The sequence below is a fragment of the Triturus cristatus genome, chromosome 5_2 (genome assembly GCF_964204655.1).
Source record: "Triturus cristatus chromosome 5_2, aTriCri1.1, whole genome shotgun sequence".
NCBI classification, from domain to species: domain Eukaryota; kingdom Metazoa; phylum Chordata; class Amphibia; order Caudata; family Salamandridae; genus Triturus; species Triturus cristatus.
In genome coordinates this window covers 744,779,796-744,801,879 of record NC_140588.1, presented here as the reverse complement: position 1 = coordinate 744,801,879, position 22,084 = coordinate 744,779,796, and the positions used below count along the sequence as shown (strand labels likewise).

The 22,084-nt window shown below is 46.7% G+C and overlaps 1 protein-coding gene across 1 annotated transcript in view; it reads right to left on the bottom strand.

Annotated features, from left to right (window-relative positions):
- Positions 1-442: 442 nt before the first annotated feature.
- The window catches only part of LOC146829214 (transcription initiation factor TFIID subunit 9-like), a 145,996-nt gene continuing 124,354 nt past the window's right edge, over positions 443-22,084 (bottom strand). Inside the window, exons 6-7 of the mRNA XM_085607851.1 lie at positions 15,455-15,565; positions 443-1,168 (exon numbers count right to left, since the gene is read on the bottom strand). Coding sequence (XP_085463977.1) covers positions 1,005-1,168; positions 15,455-15,565 — 275 coding nt within the window. The 3' untranslated portion in view covers positions 443-1,004. The remainder of the gene's footprint in view (positions 1,169-15,454; positions 15,566-22,084) is intronic.

The window sequence follows — 22,084 nt, the reverse complement described above, 5'->3', positions numbered from 1 at the left end:
ACTACTTTGTGTTGGAGAGTGGAAGCTACAACATTAACACACCTAGTCCCACCTTAATGTTATTGCAGGGAAAGCTGGCACTAATACGTGGAGGTGTTTGTCGGGCCAGACGGTATACCAGAAGCCTCTACTCTTGCTCATTGATCGAGTCGAATTCTCTTTATGGTGAATGAGAGTATTGCAGTCACTTCTTCAGGTATCCCCTTTGAGACATATTGAGAAATGCAGATATTGTCACACTACTAAGTAACTAAAAGATAAGACCTCTTTTGCCAGGAAATCCAAAACAAAAAGGAAATATTCTCATAAAAAACAAAAATCACAAAAGCATTTGGTCATTATGGAGGATAGTGCACTACAGTTGATTCATATGTTAACAGCGCAAAGTAAACTATTTTCCGGCATATACAGTTGTAACATGAAATAGGCTATAATCATTAGCAACAGCTCTGCATTTTTTTTATTTAAAGGCAAAATGGTTTACGTTAATTTTCGCCTGTGTTCTTAGTAATTTACAACGAGAATTTGAAATAAAGTTGTCATTATTATAAAGTAGTGACACAATATAAACAATCAGATTTTAAATTTGAGCATTTGCAAGTGACACAACTGAAGGTTCATTTAAATAAAAAAAATACAAACAGTTTAATAATTTTTTTTTACAAAAATATATCTACACAAAGACAACAGAAAACATGACTGGTCTTTAAAAAAAATTACATTTAAACATACTAATACCATATGAATACAATTTTTCAAATTAACATTATCCAAAGTGGATGAACAATCAAAGCTGCTCTATGGAAAAAAACTGAATTTAAATTCCTTTGATCCATCAAACAGACTTAACATGATGGCATTCTATGTGAAGACAAGTGCAAACTCCGATGTGACCCATCCCCGTTCCTCACATACTTGACTTAAATGTTGATCTTGACTCTATTATGAAAACTACATACAGACAATTCTATTCTTCTAAAACAAAAAGTTCAACCACCAGCAGCTTAGAGAGCATCATAGTCCTCGTCATCTTCGTGTTTCCTCTTCAGTGGATTTGATTCAGCCGCGTTCTGGGAGGATACCATATTTGTTGTGATGAGGATGTTCTTTGACCCAATTAACGAAGGATTAATGAGAACATTTTGGACTGTAGGGGTAGTGGTAGTTGCTGTGGTATAGAAGAAAGAAGAAACATTGATTTCAAATGTTAGACACACAATTCTAATGAACTAGTAAAGGTCAAGTTACAGCACACGTATTGGACCTAACTATATCAAAACCCTTTTATCAACTACAGGAAAAGTGAGAGTGTAAGAGGCTGCCTTAGTATATGGTGCACACCTAATTAAGTGATGCACCTTGCTCTAATCCAGGCAACCCTTATGGTGATTTTAGAGGTCTTTGATAACCACAGAAAGCTCTCAAACTGGTAGCCGTGGAGAGCAGCCTTCGGGCTTATCTTGAAGGAGCATTAAGCAGCTTGTCTCACCAGTTTAATCATGTACTGTAGGTTAAACAAAATAGAACCACACAGTGTAAATATAAACATATGCCTATTTATTACCCAACGCTCACTAGCACATTGGAATATCTCCTACCCGGAGATATCAACACAAATACACAACACTACTTCAATTGCAATAAGGTAAGTAGCACAAAATACAGTGGTCTCCAGGTGGTGAGCAAACCATATATTAAGGAAGTGGAATGCAAACTTCAGGAGATGACAGGACTTGGACAAGAAGACCCAGAGGAGCCGGGGACACAAGGAACCAACCGAGCTAAGTACCCAGGAACCCCAAAGAGGCAGTGTGCAGAGGGGGAACACAGCCACGTGCCCAATGGAAGTCAATGGAGAAGTCACAGTTGCAGTTTTGCAGAAGAAGGACCCTTTCACAGGACCTTGAAGAATTACCTTGGAGGACAGATGATTGGAGAGCCACCCCACATATGGATGCCCTGGAGACCAGGTTACTTACACCAAGGAAGCCAGGTGCATAGGGGTGAAGAGACATTGGAATCCTCAGTAGACGACAACGGAAGACTTGGAGTAAAGTGCCTCCGGAGAAGAAGGTGAACAAGTCTGGTGGAATCCAAGGGTAGATTCTGGAAGTGGAGAACCTGCAAGCAGAGGGGACAGTCTATGCCACTCAGGAGTGACCATGAGACCACGAAGAACCGATGTCAGACGGTTCAGACAAGTTAGCGGTGACCTTGTCGCTGCAGCTGTGAGGACTAGGTGACGTTGAGGAAGACCAGGAGGAATGCACGAGCTATCCAACGTTGGATGTTAAAGACCAAGTGTTAGGTGTCCGGCGGGGACACCAACAAGCCTTGGTAGCCGCAACTTGGGTGGATAACGAAGGAGCAAAGTTGGGACCAGCAAGGCCCAAGGGACTCACCACAAGCAGAAGAGAAGGCCTCGAGCAAGCAGGGGAGACCACTGAAGCAGAAGACCATCCTCAGAAGGACCCACAGGCCGAAGGCACAGGAATTGCAAGTGGATCTCGAGCTGCTCACCAAGAAGGAAGGCCCACAGTGCAGAGCATACAGTGAGGATGCTGTACTTGGCAGGAAGAGATGCTGGAGGCTCTTGTAGCCCGAAGGTCTCTGGAGTGCAGAGTCAACAAGCCTTGTCAAAGGCAAGTCAACGCAGTGCACAGAGGCTCGGTCCCTGGGGTTCCTATGAGGGGTACTGGTCTCAAAATGTACTGAGGGAGAGCCTCATAAGAGCTGGGACTCACCCACAGTGAACCCATGATAAAATGGGCTGCATGTGGAGTTTACCGGTGTCCGCACTGGGAGATAAAGCAGCTGCAGCCAGGTTAAGGGGCACCGGACTGGTTGCAGGTGGACATGTGTGCACACCCATGTAAGGGCTGTGCAGGGGAGATTTCTGTCATGCGTAGCCCAGGAGCTGGTACAGATAGAATGGTATAGAAGGAATTATGTAGAGTTGGGTGGTGACATGGAATAGGCATCATAATGTGGGGAGACACATGTAAGGGATAGTCAGTGTGCTTTACTGTTTCACTGTAGGAACACTCCTTTATTCTCCTATGGACACAGAGACCACCTGGGGTAGTTTCAGTTCCCTAAGGCCTACAAACTCCAGACATGCACCAAAGTACACTATAAGCTGTGAACAAAGAATTATTCTGCCGAGTCCCAAGCCATATCTGTACTGCTTATGGGTCATCCAGAAATGACATTCCTCTGACTCAGCTCATAACCAGAGCCCGGCCGGGTGTGACCCTGCCAAGCTGGATTAATTACCTTCCTCCCCAAGCTGTAGCATCAGAGGCCTAGGCCTTCACTGCAATCATACCCAAGGGCGAAGGTTTTCTCTCCAGGAGGGAGATATGGGGTGAAGCTGCATGGTATCAATCGGTAGCTGTCACCGGGTGCCAGGCACAAGGCCTGCTCCAGGCCATGAAGGAAGGGAGCAAAAGGGGGAGGGGTGTTTTTCAGAGACCATGTGGCATGAGACCCCTGCACGACGCCATCTTGAAGTATACCAGAGGCCTGTGCAGGAAGGAGGGATCAGGGGGAGAGAGGTGATGTGTAGCTGCAGGATAGGGCAGAAGTTCTTCCTGCCAGCCCCCTGCCAATTTCTCTTAAAAGGTCTTGCACAGGAAGAGGAGCTCTATCTGCGGTGTGGTCTTGCTGAGGAAGACTGGTGCTGGAGCCTGGCACCGTGGGCAGCTGGAAGGAGGAATCCCCTGACTGCCCCAGGACTCTGGACTGTGCCTTTGAGGGAGTTCAGTGCCACTAAGAGGAAGCCCAGGGACTCTGCGCAAGGAGAAGGACGCCCAGAAGGAGAGCAAGGTGCAAGGCTGGCGCAGGGAGAGAGTGAAGACAGCTCCCTGCTGAGTCACCCTCCTGGAGGCCAGGAGGGTGGTGAAAAGTGCGCCAGATGGCTAGGGTTGGCCACCAGGAGCAAGAAGAGGCCAAGGTTTTTGGAATCACCCCACAGGGCCAGAGATATGGCCCCGGAAGGCAGGCGACCTTTGATCGGACCAACAAAGCACGTGGGGCTCTGCTGCCGGTCTTTGATGTGCCCCCAGGGTGGGTCAGGTCCTGGGGGCTGTCCCCAGAAGAAGGTTCTGCCGGGGAGCGCTGTTGCAACCCCCGTGAAGGTGCATACAGGGCCCTGGCTCTCAATCTTTGGCCCCACGAAGTAAAGTCTAGAAGCACGGTCTTGCTCTCTGTGAAATGGCCCCCAGGGGGCCCAGATGCCTACCCTGGGCCGTGACGAAACGAAGCTGGGGAGCTCCGTTGCGACCCCCCCCCCCTGTGAAGCGGTTCATGGGGTCAAGGACCCCATCTCCGGGCCCCGCCGATGAGAAAGCCAGGGAGCGCCATTGCGCCGCCGTGAAGAGATTCCTGGGGCCCGGGACCCCTACTCAGGGCCACACAGAAAAAGTAGGAGAGCGCAGTCGTGCTCCTCATGAAGGTGGGTAAGGCCCAGGACCCCTTTCTGGGCCCCGATGTCAGAGGCGAGGAGGGGGGTGGTGCCGTCGCACTCCCCTGCAGCAAGAAGAAGGGGGGAGTTGCACTCCCGAGGCCCCGCCCAACCAGCCGCAGCATCTGTCTGCCCGGAGGAGAGGGCAGACCAGAATGAAGAGCCAGCTCTTTCAGCAGGACGCTAGGGTGCTGGCCAGGTGAGGAGCTGTCAAGAGCAGCTGGGGGTGGGCTCCCAGGGCTGCTCTCCACCTTACCCGCATGCGGAGTGCCAAGGTGAGACCGGGCTCCCCCAAGAAGGTAAAGATGGGGCGTGAGGTCGCCAACAAAAGATGTGGTGTGAGGCCACCAACTAGAGCAGCAGGAGAGCAGCTACTAGAATATTCACGCTTCCAGATGGGGCACCCCATAATGCCCTGCTGGGCTTGGCTAATGGAAAAGAAAAACCTGCTAGTTTTCAGCTTGTGGTGACCCCAGGAAGATAGGGTCACCACCATTTGTTTGCCAAGGTGCAGGGGGAGCTGCAGGAGCAACACAGACTCTCCCCCCCGCTCCCCGCTCCCCCCCCCCCCCCCCCCCCTCAGTACAAAAGTAGAACATCCCCACCATCAGCCTCTGGAGGACTTGAGGGAGAAATCCCCTCAAGGGTTATTCATGTTTTGTCAAGCCTACCTAATGCTGGAATTTTTGTTCTTTAGCTGGGAGCTGATGCTTAGGACTACACTGAGGTGCGAGAGGCTGAACATGGATTGTCTTCGTGGAGATATCCCGTAGAGGTGGAAAGGTGCAATTGCACCAGTGGTGCATTTACGAATGGTGTTCCTTATGGAGATTAGAAGTCAAATGTAATACTGTGAAATGAAAGTAATTTGGAAATAGTTTGCCAGGCATTCTTGCCAGGGTGCCTGGTTGTAATTGCATAGTCATGAGATTATAAATGTGATGACTTTTATGGGCTGAGATTGACCTGCATTGTTTAGGTTATCAGATATGATAAGTACCTGTCATTCTAAGTGATGCCTAGACATGTATTCTTGCTACTGTGTTAGTTTAACAACCAGACTGTCAGCCACTGTGATTTAAGTGTGTGTAATCTGTATGGTCAGTACGAGATGCACTCAGTCAGGGTTATGTGTCACTATGGCAGGTGTTCCCTTTATAAATGCTTGTTGAAATAATGGGGTCTGCCAGTGGGAAGGGCCCTCGCTCCACGTTATGTTCAACCTGCTGTTTTGGGGGCAAGAATCATTGATGTTCATACATGTGAGTGGTGGTACTAGCCCCCCCCCCCCCCGCGGGAGGGGTGGGAATGTGTACGCAAAGTCAAGAAGTATTCCCAACAGTTTATGTACATTTGTAAATTGATACATAGTATGGAGTAGTGTGTGTGTTATAAATGTACTCTTCCTTTTGCCAAGAAAAGCACTGATTGAATGATATTTCTGCATACCTATAAATGGTGATTACTAGCCCACACCACCTCCCTTGGGTAATCCTTACATTGCTCTGCAACGGTACCCTCTGATAGTCCAGCACTACAATGGGGTGTTTGGTTCCCAGTGAAGGACAAATGTAGACCCTATATTTGTGCGGGCCTCAAAACGAATGCCTCGTTTTCCAACACTAGCCCAGTGTTTTCTACATACTAGCAGTTTGAGAATCAACTGGAGTGAGACCCGAACAGAAAGCTGAAAACAAAACATTTTTAATTCAACCAGGGCTCATTTGTATAGAAATTTCAAGTCTGTCTCGGATAAACTAGTTGTTGAAATAAAGCAGTAGGAAATCTAAGTGTAAAAATAAAAAGCGACTCGGTTGTCATCTGTAACACAAGCAAGTATCAGACACATGAACATTCTGGGATGATTATTCTTGGTCATAGCTAGAGATGCAGAACTGGATAATGGGAAATGTTTTTCTATAAACTATATAGCTCCTTTGAAGGTCACTCTACAACAAATTACAAAATGGTTACTTACCAGTAGGAGTAGTTTTGCAGCTTGAAGAGTTTTCTGGATAGCTCCTTTGAAGGTCACTCTACAACAAATTACAAAATGGTTACTTACCAGTAGGAGTAGTTTTGCAGCTTGAAGAGTTTTCTGGATTCAGAGACTTTGCGTTTCTTCAACTAGTGGTTGGGTCTGAAATTATTCTTATTTTTTGTTGTTCTGGGCATAGTCGACCACCATTTGGGTGGTAAGGCCATCTCTTGATTTTCTTCTTTTTTAATATAGATCATCCCAACTGCTTGCTTAATCTCCCATTTCTGGGGAGGTAGGTGGGACGCATGTAAATCTGGAAAACTTGAAGCTGCTAAACAACTTCTACTGGTAAGTAATCATTTTGTTTTACATCAGGAATCCTTTTCTGGATTCACATGCAGTGTGTTGATTATGTAGCAGTATCCAGTTTCCTGGGCTTGTTGGGTTGACATGTGGTTGTGTTGGCAAACCGGTGTTGTAGTACCTTCTGTCCCACCTAGGCTTCCTTGTTCATTTGGATGTTCACGCAGTAGTGTTTCGTAAAGGTGTGTCACGATGAACAGGCTGCTGCCATGCAGATTTCATCAATGGATACGTTTGATAGGAATGCAGGTGTTGCGCCCTGCTTGCTGGTTGAGTGGGCATTGGATGCATGTATAATTTCTTTGCCACTCTGGTGTACCAGGTTTGTATAGTCTCCACTACCCATTGTGCGATTGTTCCCTTGGTCACCGGTACTCCCTCGCTTGCCCTGGAAAAGGATACAAATAAAAGGTTTTCTTTACAAAAACCTTTTGTTTCTTGTATATAGTACATAGGTGCACTTTGCATGTCCAGTGTGTGGAGGGCTCTTTCTGCTGGTGTCTTTGGCTTTTGAAAGAAAGCTGGTATTTGTATGCTTTGGCTGACATGGGAATTGTGATACCACCTTTGGTAAGAAGTGTGGAGTTGCTCTGAAGCCTACCATGTCCTTATGAATTTGCGGGTATGGTTACTTTATTGTCAGTGATTGTCGCTCACTGACTCTGCGTAGTGATGTGATGGTAATTAGAAACATGGTTTTCAGGGTTAGAAACTTTAGCTCTGACTTGTGCTTAGGTTCGAAGGGCTGCCATGAATTGTGTTCTTACTGTCCCCATGTTCCTCATGGGGACTTGTACCGCTCTTGGTGGTGCAACCCTTCTTGAACTTTCCAGGAATCTTTTAACTATTGGAAATGTGAAGAGGCTACTTCCTGACGGATCTCTGGTATAATCCACTATTGGTGCTAGGTGTACCTTTAGCAACGTGTATGTCAGACCACTTCCAACAGGTGTGTGAGGTATGTTTCCTGGTCTGTCCTTGTTTCCATCTTTCTGTCTTCTGAGCACCAGTGGATATATCTGTTCCATTTTTCCATGTAGCAGTTTCTTGTGCTTGGTTTTCTGGCTTCCCTGTGAATATCCATCAGCTGACTTATCTAGGGACCGGGCATTCCCCTTGGAATGGTGTTTGAAACCTCAAGGTGATGTTTTGGCATTATCGTTTTGTGGGCTTGCGAAAAAGTCTATGCTTGGTGTGCCCCAAACCTTGAAAATGTTTGTAGCACCTCCTGTTTTATGTAACCTTTATGGGAGGTGTTGTCTTGTCTGCTTAGTCTGTCCACATCTGGGTTTTATCTCTCTCTGGCAGGTAAATCGTCTGCACTGATTCTTTTTAGAATCCCCCACCTCCAGATTTCCTGAGCTAGTTTAGATAGAAGGAAGGACTTTGTTCCCCCTTGTTTAATGGGTTAGAACAAAGTTGTTGTGCTGTCCGTTTGGATCAGTGCAGTCTGAACTATTATATGCATTTGGAACGATTTCAAGGTAAGAAAAACAGTCTTCATCTCCAGATAGTTTGTGCGTTTCATGGCATCTGGGGGATTCCCGAGCCCCCTGACCTTCAGGCTGCCTGCGAGTGCTCTCCAACCCCTATGGGATGCATCTGTAGTTATGGTCACCATGAGTACTGGTCTCCCTTTGTTGTGACAACAATTAGATCGTCCCAGTTCCCTGTGGCTTGTGACTATGTGTTGCAGATCCATTCCAGAATGGGACACATATGCAGTCTTGCGGTATGAGTGGGATGCAGGACACCATCATGCCATCAGTTTCATGACAGTCCTCAGTGTAAAAAAAAACAACCCCTCTAGTAAAGGCGACTTTGCTCCGCATTCGCCTCTGCTCTCATGTGGACTGGGTACGCTTGTGCAGTCTGAGTTTAAGGTTGCTCCCAGGAACACTTATACTGGTTGTGGTGAGGATTTCTTGAGGTTTATTGTAAATCCTAAACGTTGTAGTGTTGCAATCACTGTTTGCATGTCCCTGTGGCATCTTTCTTTGATTGTGTTTTTACTAGCCAGTTGTCTAGGTACGGATAGACATGAATGCCTTATCTTGTTAAGTAGGCTGCTACCGCCGGTAGGTACTTTATGAATACCCTTGGTGCAGATTTTATGCCGAAGGGTAGCACCCTGAACTGGTAATGTACCTTGTCTAGAACAAAGCAAGGATACTTCTTGTGTCTTTGGTTCATAATGTGTAGGTAGGTGACCTTGAAGGCTATGGTGGCCATTTATTTAAGAGTGGTATTACTCTCTGCAGTGTTGTAATCATGAAGTGTTGAGTTTGTATGAACTTGTTTAGAAATCGGAGGTCTAGGATTCATCTTAGTGTTAAGTCTGGTTTTTGAAACCAGAAAATCTGTGGAGTAGATCCTATTGCTGGTTTCCCTTGGGGGAACCCTTTCTATGGCTCTCTTTTGGAAGAGCTCTTTGACCTCTTTTCAAAGTTGTGCCCGTTCTTGTCCACATAGGCTTTCTTGCTTTCAGGAGCAAGTTCTCTGCAGTATCCAGGTTTTATGTTCAGGATCTAGTTGTCGGAGGAGTTTGTCCTCCACTCCATGAGGAACCCCCTATTCTGCCTCCTATGGGTGTTTAGTGGTGGGGCTGAGTGATAATTCAAGTCACTTGCCCGCTGAGCCTCCCCCTCTGTGATGTTAGCCTCTTGTTCTTCCTCAACGGGATTGTCTTGCCGGGTGTTGCCATTGATGGTGTGGAGTTTGTTGCGTTGGCAGGTTTGTGGTGCTTTGTGGCTGTTGCTGTTGATACCCCTTTATGAATGCTGCCCTTCCTGTGGGCCTTCTGTTTGCAGTCCCTCCTCTCCTGAAGGATCCTCTGAACTGCAGTGCTCCCATGTCCTCCGCAGTGTTCTCCTTTTATAACTGCTGGAGTGCATCTCTACTGCCTGTACGAACAGAGTGTCGCCTGCGAGAGGCATATTGATGATTAAGGCCTGTAACTCCATCTTGAATCCTGAGACCCAGAGTCTGGTGTGTCTCCAGAGTTTTTTCCCCATGCACATCTGCCTGCTGGCAGCTTATACTGCATCCAGTGCGGATTTAAGGCAGGTATTCACAATATGTTTGCCCTCCTGAATCACTTTGTTGGCCCTCTTCCGGAAGGTGCTGGATCATGCCCTCTATCTCGCCCCATTGCTAGTGTCTGTAGCAGATAAAGAGCTCGCTCGAGTTTGCTATTCTCCACTGTGTGGCTGCCTTGCTCTCCATCTTCCTTTCCATCAGACTGAGCCTCTACTCGCCCTCTCTGGTGGTGGACCCGTTGATGTGGGGGCATGGTTTCTCTTCCTCGCGGTGGAGACAATGATGGGATCTGCAGGGCCATTGCCGAGTATTTGTAATTTTTCTCCACTCGAGGCATAATAGCTCTTGTAATGGATAGTTTACGAAAGGCCACTTTGTCTTGGTCGAGGAGGATAGGGAGCATGGGTAAGTATATGTTAGACTTTGTGAGGGCATCAAGATTTCTAGTAGAAAGCATGCTTCCCCTTTCTCATCTTCTAGATGTACCTCACAAGTGTATTTAACTCTTTTGAGGAGGCTGTTGCATAGGCACAAGTTGTCAAGTGGTGAAAGGCTTGGGGGATAGATTACTACCCCTTCCGTTGGGGACTCTGCATCTTGCTCCTGCCATGTGTCCTCAAACTGAATTTGTTCCTCGAACACCGCCACTTCTTCGACCTTGTAGACCTTCTCTTGTTCCTCATGTGGCTCTGGAGTTTCTGGGGACTCCAAGCCTAGCTGGTAGTCTTTGACCTCGGTGGTTGCCGACGGTCTTTCACGAATACAGAATTCCTTCAAGGGGTTGTCAAACTCCTTTCTCAGCAGCGGAGCTGTCATTTCGACCTCGAGTCGTCGCTTTTTTCGCTTGACCTTGAGCGCTCTTTGCTAGGCGTCAACCATGGGTGGAGCCCTTTTTTTCGGCATCAAGGGCTCTCCAGCTCTTGAGTGCTTGCCCTTCTCTCTCACTCCCTCTCGAGTACTAAGTTACATCGAAGGGCTTGTCGAGGATTTGCCTGCATCGGTGTCCTTTGGTCAGGACCCGGGTGGTTCTCTTGGTTTGTGTTGACCTTCAGATGTTGAAGGTTCAGCGCCGAGGCTACCTTTGTGGACTGAGAGTCCAAGGACTTAAGGTCTGTGCTTGCTGCGGCGGCTACAGGTAAGAGCGATGGGCCAGCTGGGGGCTATTTCGGGAGACAACCACGAGGGAAAATGTAATTATTAAATGTTCCTCGCGTGGTCATTTCTCGAAATCCCCTCCAGCTGCCCCCACCGCCCTTACCCATAGCGGCTGTGGCTGGTCTGTACCTTTCTGTGATTACCTTTTGGCATTTCTTTTCGGCATCCTCCAGCAATCTCCCTTACACATGTCTATGTTTTTTTACATTCGTTGTGGAGTTCTTAACGTCCTACATGCTGGTTCAACCTCCTCTACATTCTCCTCATTGTCGCTGGATAAGCCAAGACCTTTCAGAGATTCTGACGTGAGTGCTAGGTATGGTGCTAGACATGGTGAAGAGTTCTAGTCTCTGTTGACGTCGTACCTGGAGTGGCTTAGGTACAAACTCAGAACTAGTCTCACAGTCTTCGCTCTAGTGGTCGCTCAGGGGACAACGTTTGCAAATCTCTTTGGGCCAATTTGTGGTGACAGTTGGGGCAGACCTTAAAAGGGGTGTTTTCCATGACCCTTTATTGCCTCTCCCATCCATTTTCTGGTCACCAGGATCTCTCCGGTGGGGTTCCCCGTCAGGGGTTGAGAAGGTTTCCCTTCTTTGATCTTCTCGTGGTCTTCAGTATTTTTTGATTCTGTTTGACTTGTTGCCTTCCTTTTCTCTGTGATTCTTCAGAGAGCCTCCGTCGTGCTTCCAGACCAAACGGCGGAAAAAAAGAATATGAAAATGCTGACCACGCACAGGAAGGTCCGGTGCTCCGCCCGACATCACACAAGGCCCCCCCCACACCGCCCCAAAAAAAACACAAGAACAGGGACAATTTTGAAACAAATCACTAGATGGTAAAATAATGCTCAGCATGTAAATCCAGAAAAGGATTCATGCTGCAAAACATTTGTTACATTCACCAGTCACAAAGATTAATACTATTTGTAGTGTCTCTAAAGTCTACCCAGAGACTACCACCAAAGCCTTGACTTGCAACGATTTTTTTTTTTTTTAATACCGACCAAACATCATTCTGTAATTAAAAATAGAAATCTAGAAGCAAGGAAACCTGTTAATTTTCTAAATGGATTCACAAACCTACATTAGGGATAGGAGTTATTAGTGCCACATAAAAAGCAAGATGATTAGGAGGTAGTTTTTTCAAGTAGTTAGTGTTGACACAATCACAAACGAAAGGAAAAAAATATAGCACTTCTGCTGACAAACTGTATCTACATTCATGTTTGTGCCCATTAAAAGTGACAGGAAAGGCTAAAAAAAAAAAAAAAAGCAGCAAGCCTATTTGAAGGGAGCAATATAGGATTTGAATGGAACGGTTTGAGCTGCAGGATTATAGGAGTATTGGGGCCCGGTGTAGAGCAACACCGGGGGAAACCTACCAACTCCGATTATTGGGGGGAGAAAACTGGAGGGCAAGAGAAAGTAAGGGTGGTGCAACTTGCTTTGATCTCACTAGGTTTTCTTACCAAAACGGAAAAACACAACTTTCTCACAGCGCCAGGAGTCCTACTGTTGAGGAAGGTACAAAACTGTGATGTCCATGTGCAGTCAATGAGGCTTTCACATGAGCACAATTTTGGCCGGTTCCTTTCTGGTGCCATGAGGTTCCCCACCCACATGGGGTGCTGTTTTCTTTCAGACAGATATGGGCACAGAGGAAGTTAGGACGTTTGCCATTATCAGAGTATAAATACAGTTGAGGAAAATGTAGTATTTATCAATGCTTTGAACTCCAAAGGGCATACAGAGTAAAACAATGTAGTGGCATAGACGCATACTACCCTCAATTCCCTATTCGCTCTGCGGAAGTGTCCAGAGCTGGTGAAGTTCTAAGAGTGCTTGGCTGGCCACAGTATGCCAACGACTCACAAACTTAACTCCAAGAGTAAAGGAGAGCAAGTTACCAAAAAGAGGAGACATATGCAACAATAGGGAGAGATAATTTGGGAGCCAGACCTAGTAAACCACAAATTGTCATTCTGAAAAGGATAACTCGAAGCAGGCATCAGGCTCTTTTAAGAAGAAGTGGGATAATAAACGAAGAAAAGGGTAGGGTGGATCTCCTCAACAGGAGGTCAATGAAAAGTGCTACAATTTGATTAACTGTGATAATAATAAAACGCCCGACAATTATCAGGATACTGATACACGTTCATCTTTCCTTTCAGGAGTCACGCAAAAAATGCTCAGAGGACAATCAGAAAGGCAGATCAGAGGAGTACGTGAAACAGAGGAAGGGATCCACACTCTTCTGACTTTGTAATAAAAAAGGAAGACAAATCTAAACAGTCCAAGCCTCAATAAAATATATTTAAAAGGTGGTGGTGGCTGGCGTCAAAGTAAAGCATGCCACGGATATTGACCATGCTGGACAACGCAGCAGTAGTCACGATAGTTCGCCGGAGCCCGATGTCTTGTGTGGCGGCAGCAGGGCTGAGAGACTAAATGCAGATGGAAACACCAGATATGAAAGTGAGTGTCCTGAATGGATTGTACGAGATGCAACTCCAAATGAAGGGGATTTACCACGCACCATTGATGTTCTCTTTTTTGGGAGAACTTGTCATTCAGCTATAACATTCTCTTGGCTGAAAGGGATTGACACCAAAATTTGTCATGGACTGCACAGAGGGAGAAATGGTAATTTTACCTGCTTCCTCTGACGTCATCCCAGATGCAGTTAAACGTTCATAAGCCAGGGAGTGGGCTTTGGAGCTAGCTCCTGCGTTATGCTGCAACCAAGCCATACGACAAAATAGCACTAACCAATGTCTAGGATGCCTTGCTATTAATACCAGATCAATAAGCATCTGCCTTGATCTCTTTACTCACTCCAATATGGTGTACTGCACACCATCCCATGTCACATCCAAATAGTAGCACATATCTCACACCAGTCCCTAAAATCCTTCAATTCATTCCCTACAGAAAAAATTCCGACCAAGGAACTAGTCTCTCCATCCAGGGCATTTCCCCAAGATTATACATTTTTACAAATGCTCTTCATATTTTGATCAGCCCACTCACGGACATCCTCAGGTATATTAACTTTTGTGTTCCCTCTTCTGCAGACAACATGCAACTCTACCTCGACGTCAGGAGACGATACCAATTTACAAATGTGTTGTAAAGTATCAAAGAAATAAAGACAAAATAACCTGTAGTTTAATGGCTCCAAACAGATTTAGGGCTGAGGAAACAACTAATTTAGACAAGGGAAGTATACTGATTTGCCAATGGCAGTTTCCTCAAGAGACAAATGCTTACATATGAAAACACAAACCTCAAGAAATGCACACAGATCATAAGCGGCGATTTGCCACTTGTGTCTGTGCAACCTGCCTCTCTGAGCCACCATATAGTTATGTGGTATGTTTATGGGCCGGTACCAATAAGACTGGTAAACCACGAGACACCCTGAGGGTAGGCCTCAGTCTCAAATTGAAGATCTTAAGCAAGCAACAATGTTGCAGCTGACATCCACAATGCACTTTTACTGTAGTGAAAGGACATTCATTGCAAAGCACTGCAAAAGACCCACTACATAAGTGGGCTGAGATCTACTACAGTAAAGCTGGAGGCTAGCGAATGAATACTTCTCTGCTAAGCAAAAATAAGGAATTACACTTTTTCCACTCTATGACTTAACGGTTAAGACTTAAGCCATTGTTAAACCCTTTAAGCCATAGTTTAAGTAAATAAAAGCCATTATTATATGAAAAGCCTACTCAGAATTCAAAATATTGAAAAGCCTCCTATGTATTACCTGCAGAATGAATAGAATTGGTATCAATTTTCACACCCATTCTACGCTACTAAAGTCAACATCCTGGTGGCGCCTAATGGTAAATCCAAATCAGAGCAGACATGCACGTTTCAGTAACAAACCATTGATTCTGGAATTATGTCCTTTCTGAACACCCAGAGCACGCATTACCCTATGAGTTCTAGCGCAAAACTTAAAGCTCACCTATACTAAAGTACACTTGCATGCTGATTAAGAGGTGTCCTTGAAGTTGTAGCTTTTGATAAATGTGAGTTGTGTTATGATAACATATCCCTGAGGCCTCTACTACGAGTCTGGAGATAAAAAGACACTACCTAGGGTGAATGAGGTAGTTTGCCAGGAGTACCTTAGGACCAAAATATTGTTGCAGTTTAAACTGGATAGCCAAGGGGAGGATGCGTCTACGAGAGCCTCTGGTGCTGTCCATACTTCTGGGTGGCAGTCATCACCAGGTTAAAGAATATGGGAGGTAAAGTTTAAACATGCTGCCAGCAGACAGAAAATACAGTCTGATCACCAAAGGCAAGAAGACACTGTCCCAGAACTAGGGGAATGCTGAAAGAGTGGTGATAATAATTCAGTGAGAGAAGAGAGATAATTGGCAGTGTTTCTGGATCTCCAACATACTGTAGAGGGTAATGCAAAAAGGTGTCCATCTTTACCTGATTTTATTGATGTTTGAGAGGATGGAATCTGTACAGTGAATCTTTGACTGGTAAGTGGCACTGGGTTCCCAACTTTTGTTGACATGGACACAGACTGTGCAGGAGTACCTGGAAACAATGCACAACAATGAGTTGAAAATGTATTGCGTTTGTTATTAGCAATCACTCCTAACAGTCTTATATAGTCTCTAAAGGTCAACCTTATGGAAGACCAAACACATCTCAATGGTTTACTAACAATGTGTACTAAAACTACCCCTTTACAGTTAAGGAGTGACGTTAAAATGGTGAAGAGAATAATAAAGGGAGGCTTGTTTACTGACAACATGACAAGAGTGAATAACAAAATTATGCCTAGCATTGTAGTGCATGTCAAGACTGACAATCTTAAGTTTGATTTAAATAAAAAATAAAAAAATGATTATAACAGAGAACTCTGAGCTGCAGAGTCGGCATATTCGGCTGGATCATCACCTGCATTCAATAACCAACATCTCGCAGGAAGTCTGCACATTATCAAATCAAATCAGGTGTTTGTTAAGCGCGACTACTCACACGTAAGGGTCTCAAGGCGCTTACGGCCTTGAACAGTTAAGGCCTTCATCTGAGCCTTAAATTCTCAAGTGGCAGCTGTTGCTATGCAACATTTCTAGACATCACCTTCTTTGCCTGAGATTGGAAAAAACACCAGACAGCTCAATTCTTTACTCCACTTTTCGTAGTCCGTAGTCCAGGGAAGATGGGCGGGTCAGTATGGAATCTGCAGCTAGATCATGTATCTACCAGAAAAGGTAAGTAACTCATCCAACGGATAGAAACATGTAGCTGCAGATTCCTTACCTTTGAATAGATACCCAAACAATACCATTTCCTGAGGAGGGACTGCGGACAAGTTTAGACCATGTTGTCCTGCAGGACTTGACAGTCCACGCAGTAGTGCTTGGTGACCGTGTGCAGTGATGCCCACATTACTGCCTGACAAATGACAAGGACTGGAACTCCACATTGCCATGCTGTTGTAGCAGATTTAACTCTGGTACAATGAGCCCTTAAGCCTTTAGGAGGCTGCTTTTTGGCTAGAGCTTAGCAGACTTTGATGAAAAGGACAACCTATTGAGAGATTGTTCTTTTCTGCACCGCACAATCCCTATTTGGTTCCACGGTCCCCCCTGAAGAAATAGTCATCCACCTGGAACTCTTTTGTGTGGTCAAGGTAGAATGACAACGCTCTTTTTGAATCCATTTCTTGTTAAAAACCTCCCACGAGATTGAACCTTACTTGAGGATCATCACAAAGCCGTTCCACCGCCTGCTTTTAAAAAGATTTCGTTTTAACTGAATTCATATTTTTCTGGGTAATTCGCAAGGCTGGAGTAGGACGTGTGATTTAGGTCCTTGTACCTGTGACAATTTTTCGACTCCGGATACAATGCATTTTACTAGGTTCTGTGACCAATATAGTGATATTCGCAGGAGGTTCTTAGTTCCAATTTTAAAGGGAAAAGGTTTTATACAGGTCAACCCCGCTGTACTGTACTTGCAGCTGCTTAATGACCCATGGGAGATTTTTTAACATTGCATGCTTTTTTGTCGCTGCTGTGAGACTTAGGAAAATACGGCACCCTATTTCATCTTAAAGAGTATTCGCAAAGTCCATGTAATTATTTTTACCGCAATGATGCACTGTTTTAATAGTTTTATTCACAGCCAAGATTTTTATGTAAGCTCATGAACTCCGATTTATATCCTCCCTTATTTTCTAATGTCGCCATAATTTTTGATGATTCGGTTATGATATTTTACGGTGTATTGCATGTGATTTATGTATGGTATTGTGATTTAAGTATGGGACTTTTATGGTTTTTATTAACCGAATAATGTGTTTTTGATTGATTGAATCCATACGGTGGAGTCACTCCTCTTCTTTAGATGGGTGTGGTGGAGCGTTGAAAGTGGGCATGGTGACAGATTGCCCCACGTGGAATGGTGTTGCCACTTTCGGGAAGAAAAAGGCCCTAGTGCTAAGCACTAACTTATCAGGGTAGATGGTCAGGTACAGAGGCTTAGATGACGGAGCCTGCAATTTGCTCACCCTCTTGGCATAAGTTATTGCCCCTAAAAAGGCTGTGTTGATGGTAAGCCGCTTGAGGGGGCAGTTGTGCAGAGGTTCGAATGGAGCACACATCAGGAAGGTGAGAACCAAGTTAAGGTTTCACTGAGGCACAAAGAAAGTGGCATCTGGAAACATATGTACAAGCCCCATGAGAAATAAATTTACAACAGAGGATTTAAATAAGCAGGGTTCGTCTGGCTGCCTTAAAACCCCCTTAACCATTGTGTGTTTGATAGCCTTAAACAGGCAGACAAGGCCGAAAGGTTCCCTTTAGGAGTACCCTGAGCGGAGCCCTGCTGGGCAAGGATAAAAAAAAAAAGTAAGACCTGAGATAGGGAAGCAGAAAGAGGATCAATAGATCTTGCTGTACAATATTTTACACATTTATGCCACAAGCAGGAGTACACAGTCTTGTTAAAGGGACGCCTGGCTGCCAAAATAACATTAAACTTCTGGAGGAAAGTCGAATGCTATAAACTGCCGAAGCTCAATCTCCACGCAAGAAGGCGTAGAGTTGACAGGTTGGGGTGGAGGACCAGAAGATCATCCTGGAGATTTGATGCTCAATTGGAGAAGCTCGGGATACCAAACTCTCCGTGGCCAGTCCGGAGCCACAAGAATGACTTGGGCCTGGTCGCTAATTATCTTCCTGAGCATTCTGGACAGGAATGGTATGGGCGAAAAAGCATATAGGAGGCCTGAGCTTCACTTAAGAATAAAGCATCTCCGAGCTAGAGCCGCCTGTACAAAACTGCAGACATTGAGTGTTCAGCAGAGGCGAACAGATCTAACCAAGGCTCTCCCCACCACTTAAAGAGACCTTGTGCCACCTCTGGATGGAGACGCCACAAGTGATTCAGTAGTTATTGACGGAGGAGTTTGACCATCCTGACGCTCAGGGAACCTGCCAGGTGTTCAACCACCAGGGATGTGCCCTGCTGTTCCAGCCAGGTCCAGAGACGCAAGGCCTCGTGACAAAGGGTCCACAATCCCACCTCGCCTTGTTTGTTGCAGTACCATATGGCGGTGGTGGTGTCCTTAAACACCTGAACCAACGTTCCTCTGATGGAAGGAAGAAAGGCTTTCAATGCGGAGCTCCAGCAAGTTGACGACGCGTCCAGATTCCGCCGGAGACCAGAGTCCTCTGATCTCCACCTTTCCCAGAAAGCCGCCCCATTCCAGGAGTGACGCATCTGTTACTAATGTGTGATCTGGTAGGGGAAAGGAGAGGGGTCTGCCTCTGACCTAATCGCGGTTTGTTAGCCACCGCTGCAAGTCTTGTGCCGTTCCCTCCAGCCCACATATGCAATCGGTTATGCGTTACTAGCAGGATGCAGGAGACCATGAGGCCCAACAGCCTCATTCTCAGCGAAATCCAGGTTAGAGGCTGAAACATCGGTATCATTGCCTGAAAATACTTGAATCGGGAGGATAGGCCCGAAACTGCACCATGTCCAGAACAGCTCCAATGAAAGGTAGTGTCTCAAAGAGAGTCATGTGTGACTTCGGCACGTTGATAGTGAACCCCAGTGAAAGCAGGAGGTTCGCCATAGTCTGATGTTGAAGGAGAGCTCACCCCGGACTGCCGTCTCCCACCTCCAGTCATCGAAATAGAGAAAGAGTGGCACCCCTGATCTGTGCAGATGAGCTGTGACTACCGCCATCACCTTGGTGAACACCAGAGTGGCGCTGGTAAGACCAAAGGGGAACATCGTGAACTGAAAATGCTCATGGCCTACTGTGAACCATAGGTAACGCCGATGGCCAGGAAGGATGGGAATGTGAAATAGGCGTCTTGCAAGTCCATTGCTACCATCCAGTCTCCAGGGTCTAGTGCAGACAAGACTGGAGTCAGAGTGAGCATCCTGAACTTTTCCTTTGGAGGAAGTAGTTGAGAGCTCTCAGATCTAGAAGACAAAAGCACCTCTCCTTCTTCAGGATCAGAAAGTAGCGGGAATAGTAACCAAAGCTTACTTCTGGCACTGCAACCCTTTCTATGGCTCCCTTGGCCGAGAAAGTCCCGACTTCCTCCTGAAACAGTTGCAGGTGGTCCTCCATCAGCCGGTCGTAAGTTGGATGCATTGAGGCAGGAGTAGTCTCGAAAGGGAGGGAGTAGGCCCTTCGGGCTATCTGAAGAACCCACCTGTCTGATGTGATGTTTTGCCAGTGTTGAAGGTGATGGCTGATCCTGCCACCAACTGGCAGCCCATAATCTTGAAGGGCTGGACTAGGAAGGTTTTTGGAGGAAGTGGGTGCCGATGGGTGGCGGGATTACTAGCCCGACTTCTGGCCGCCCGACCCACGGGATAAAAAGAAGCCGAGCAGAGGTTGCTGAACTTGTGCTGACTGCTAGCTGGGATATGGCTGGCGTGGCTGAAAGCCCCTCCCGTAGCCACGAAAGGCAGACAGAGAGAGGATGGCTACTGAGAGCCCGAAGGACTTAGCCGTAGCCTGCGAGTCCTTAAAAACACTTCAGGGCCCTATCTGCCTCATCTCTGAAGAGACGTGTGCCATAAAAGGGCACGTCCATAAAGGTAGCCTGGACATCCCTAGAAAAGCAAGACGTTCTCAGCCAGGTGTGGCATCAAACAGCCACTGTCGAGGACATCGCTCTGCAGAGCGAGTCGGTCGTGTCAAGCCCACAACGAATGGTAAACTTGGACGCATCTCTCCTGTCTGATACTGCTTGGGTCGAGAATGGCCAGGGCCTTCTAAAAGACCTGTGGCAGCACTTGCGCAACAGATTCCCACAAGGAGTGGGAGTAGCGGCACATTAGGCATGCAGTGTTTAGCAACTGCAATACAAGGCCGGTGGAAGAAAACATTTTCTTTCCCCAAGTATGTAGTCTCTTGGACTCCCTAATCCAGGGGTGCGGAAGGAAACGCCTCTTGTGAGGTAGAGACTTGGACCATCAAGCTCTCAGGGATCGGTGAGGAATTTTGGGTCGCTCGGGGCAGGGCGATGGCCGTGTGCAACTGTCCTATTCACAGAGCCCCTGTGCTGGGTTAGGACGAGGTCCCCTGTAGGACATCAGTCAAGGCCTCATTAAAAGGCAGGAGAGGTTCCGAGGAGGAGACACCCGGCTGCAGGACCTGTCAAGATGTTAGTCTTGACTTCTACTGAAGGGAGCAGAAAGTTCAGGACCTCATCTGCCCTTCACACTACCATAGCATAGGAAGCTCCCTCTTCCGTAGTCACGGTAGGGGGAAAAACTAAACCAGAATCTGGAGAGATGTCCAGTCCACTCACCTCACCCAATTCCTCATACCAGTTCATTTCTTGCTCAGGCTAGTCTTGCAAAGGTTTCAGCTACCCCTCCTAATTTTCCTCCATTCCTAGCCCTTCAGAAGGAGGCTGAATAAAGACTTAGAACCCAAAGGTGCTGTCGGCACCGATCCAGCTCTCTGGGGATGAGAATGGGGCTGGGGGCGTCAGAAGTCTGTTCGGGGGCCAGCGCCAGGGAAGGTCGCTGTGGCATGACTGGCATCTGTATAGATCCATGGGGGGGGCAATCATCGACACCAGCATGTAACCCGATGGAGCCCCCTCTGACCCTCAGGGCCCAAAGGCGCACCGGGAGAGTCAGGTCACCCAAATATGAGACACATGACATCATAATATTCTCTCAGTTGGGCATAGGTCACTGTGGCTCCAGGAAAGGCAGGAAAGCACAGAGGTGACCCAGGTGCATGTTCCACAGAACGAGGACTAGATTGCAGAGACCCCTCTGTCAGGTCGGCCGACGGATGAGGAGAATCTGAAGAACGCTTTCACTTCTTGTGTTTCTTAAGCCTCTTACCTGACCGTCCCGTTGACTTTGAATGGGAGGACAAGGACTTGGGACTCCCTGAGCGGTGTCTGGACCTTCCTCTCGACCAGGACAGAGAGAGAACTCCGGGGTAAACGACGCAATGCCTAGCACCGGGCTGCAAGCAACTTTAGGGACCACTACCTCAAAGTTTTCGGGGCAATGACCGGGCAGTCGGAGCACAACTTGGAGGTGTGGTCCCGCTCCAGACACCAAAGACCAAAGTGTGGATACTTCACCAGCGTACGGTTTGAATCCATAAGTTTTCTTTGACATGTTCATATCACCTTCCCTGTGCTGCTTGAGTTCCAGAGGGCACATCCCAGACATCATTTGGATGCACCAAGGGAAATCATAGAATACCTGCTGAGACCCCAACATGCCATTGCTGTGTTACAAGCAGTGAATAGAAGAGGGGCACAGGTCATAATGAAGGCAGTATAATCCATGTGACGGAAGACTTTGAGACTGATCAAGATGAAAACATTTCTGGCCTTACGATCTTGCCTCAACAGGAAAGGATCCAATTCTGCCTTCTTGGTCCCACTGCGATGATAGTAACCATAAGAGGCCCCACCACCAAATTAGCCATCCAGGGAAACTACAGTCATTCTTGGACATTATGACACTCTATAGAAGCAGAACTGATACAAGCTGTCTGGTCCATCCCAGAACACTGGCGCACCATGAGGCGCCAGGCCCCTT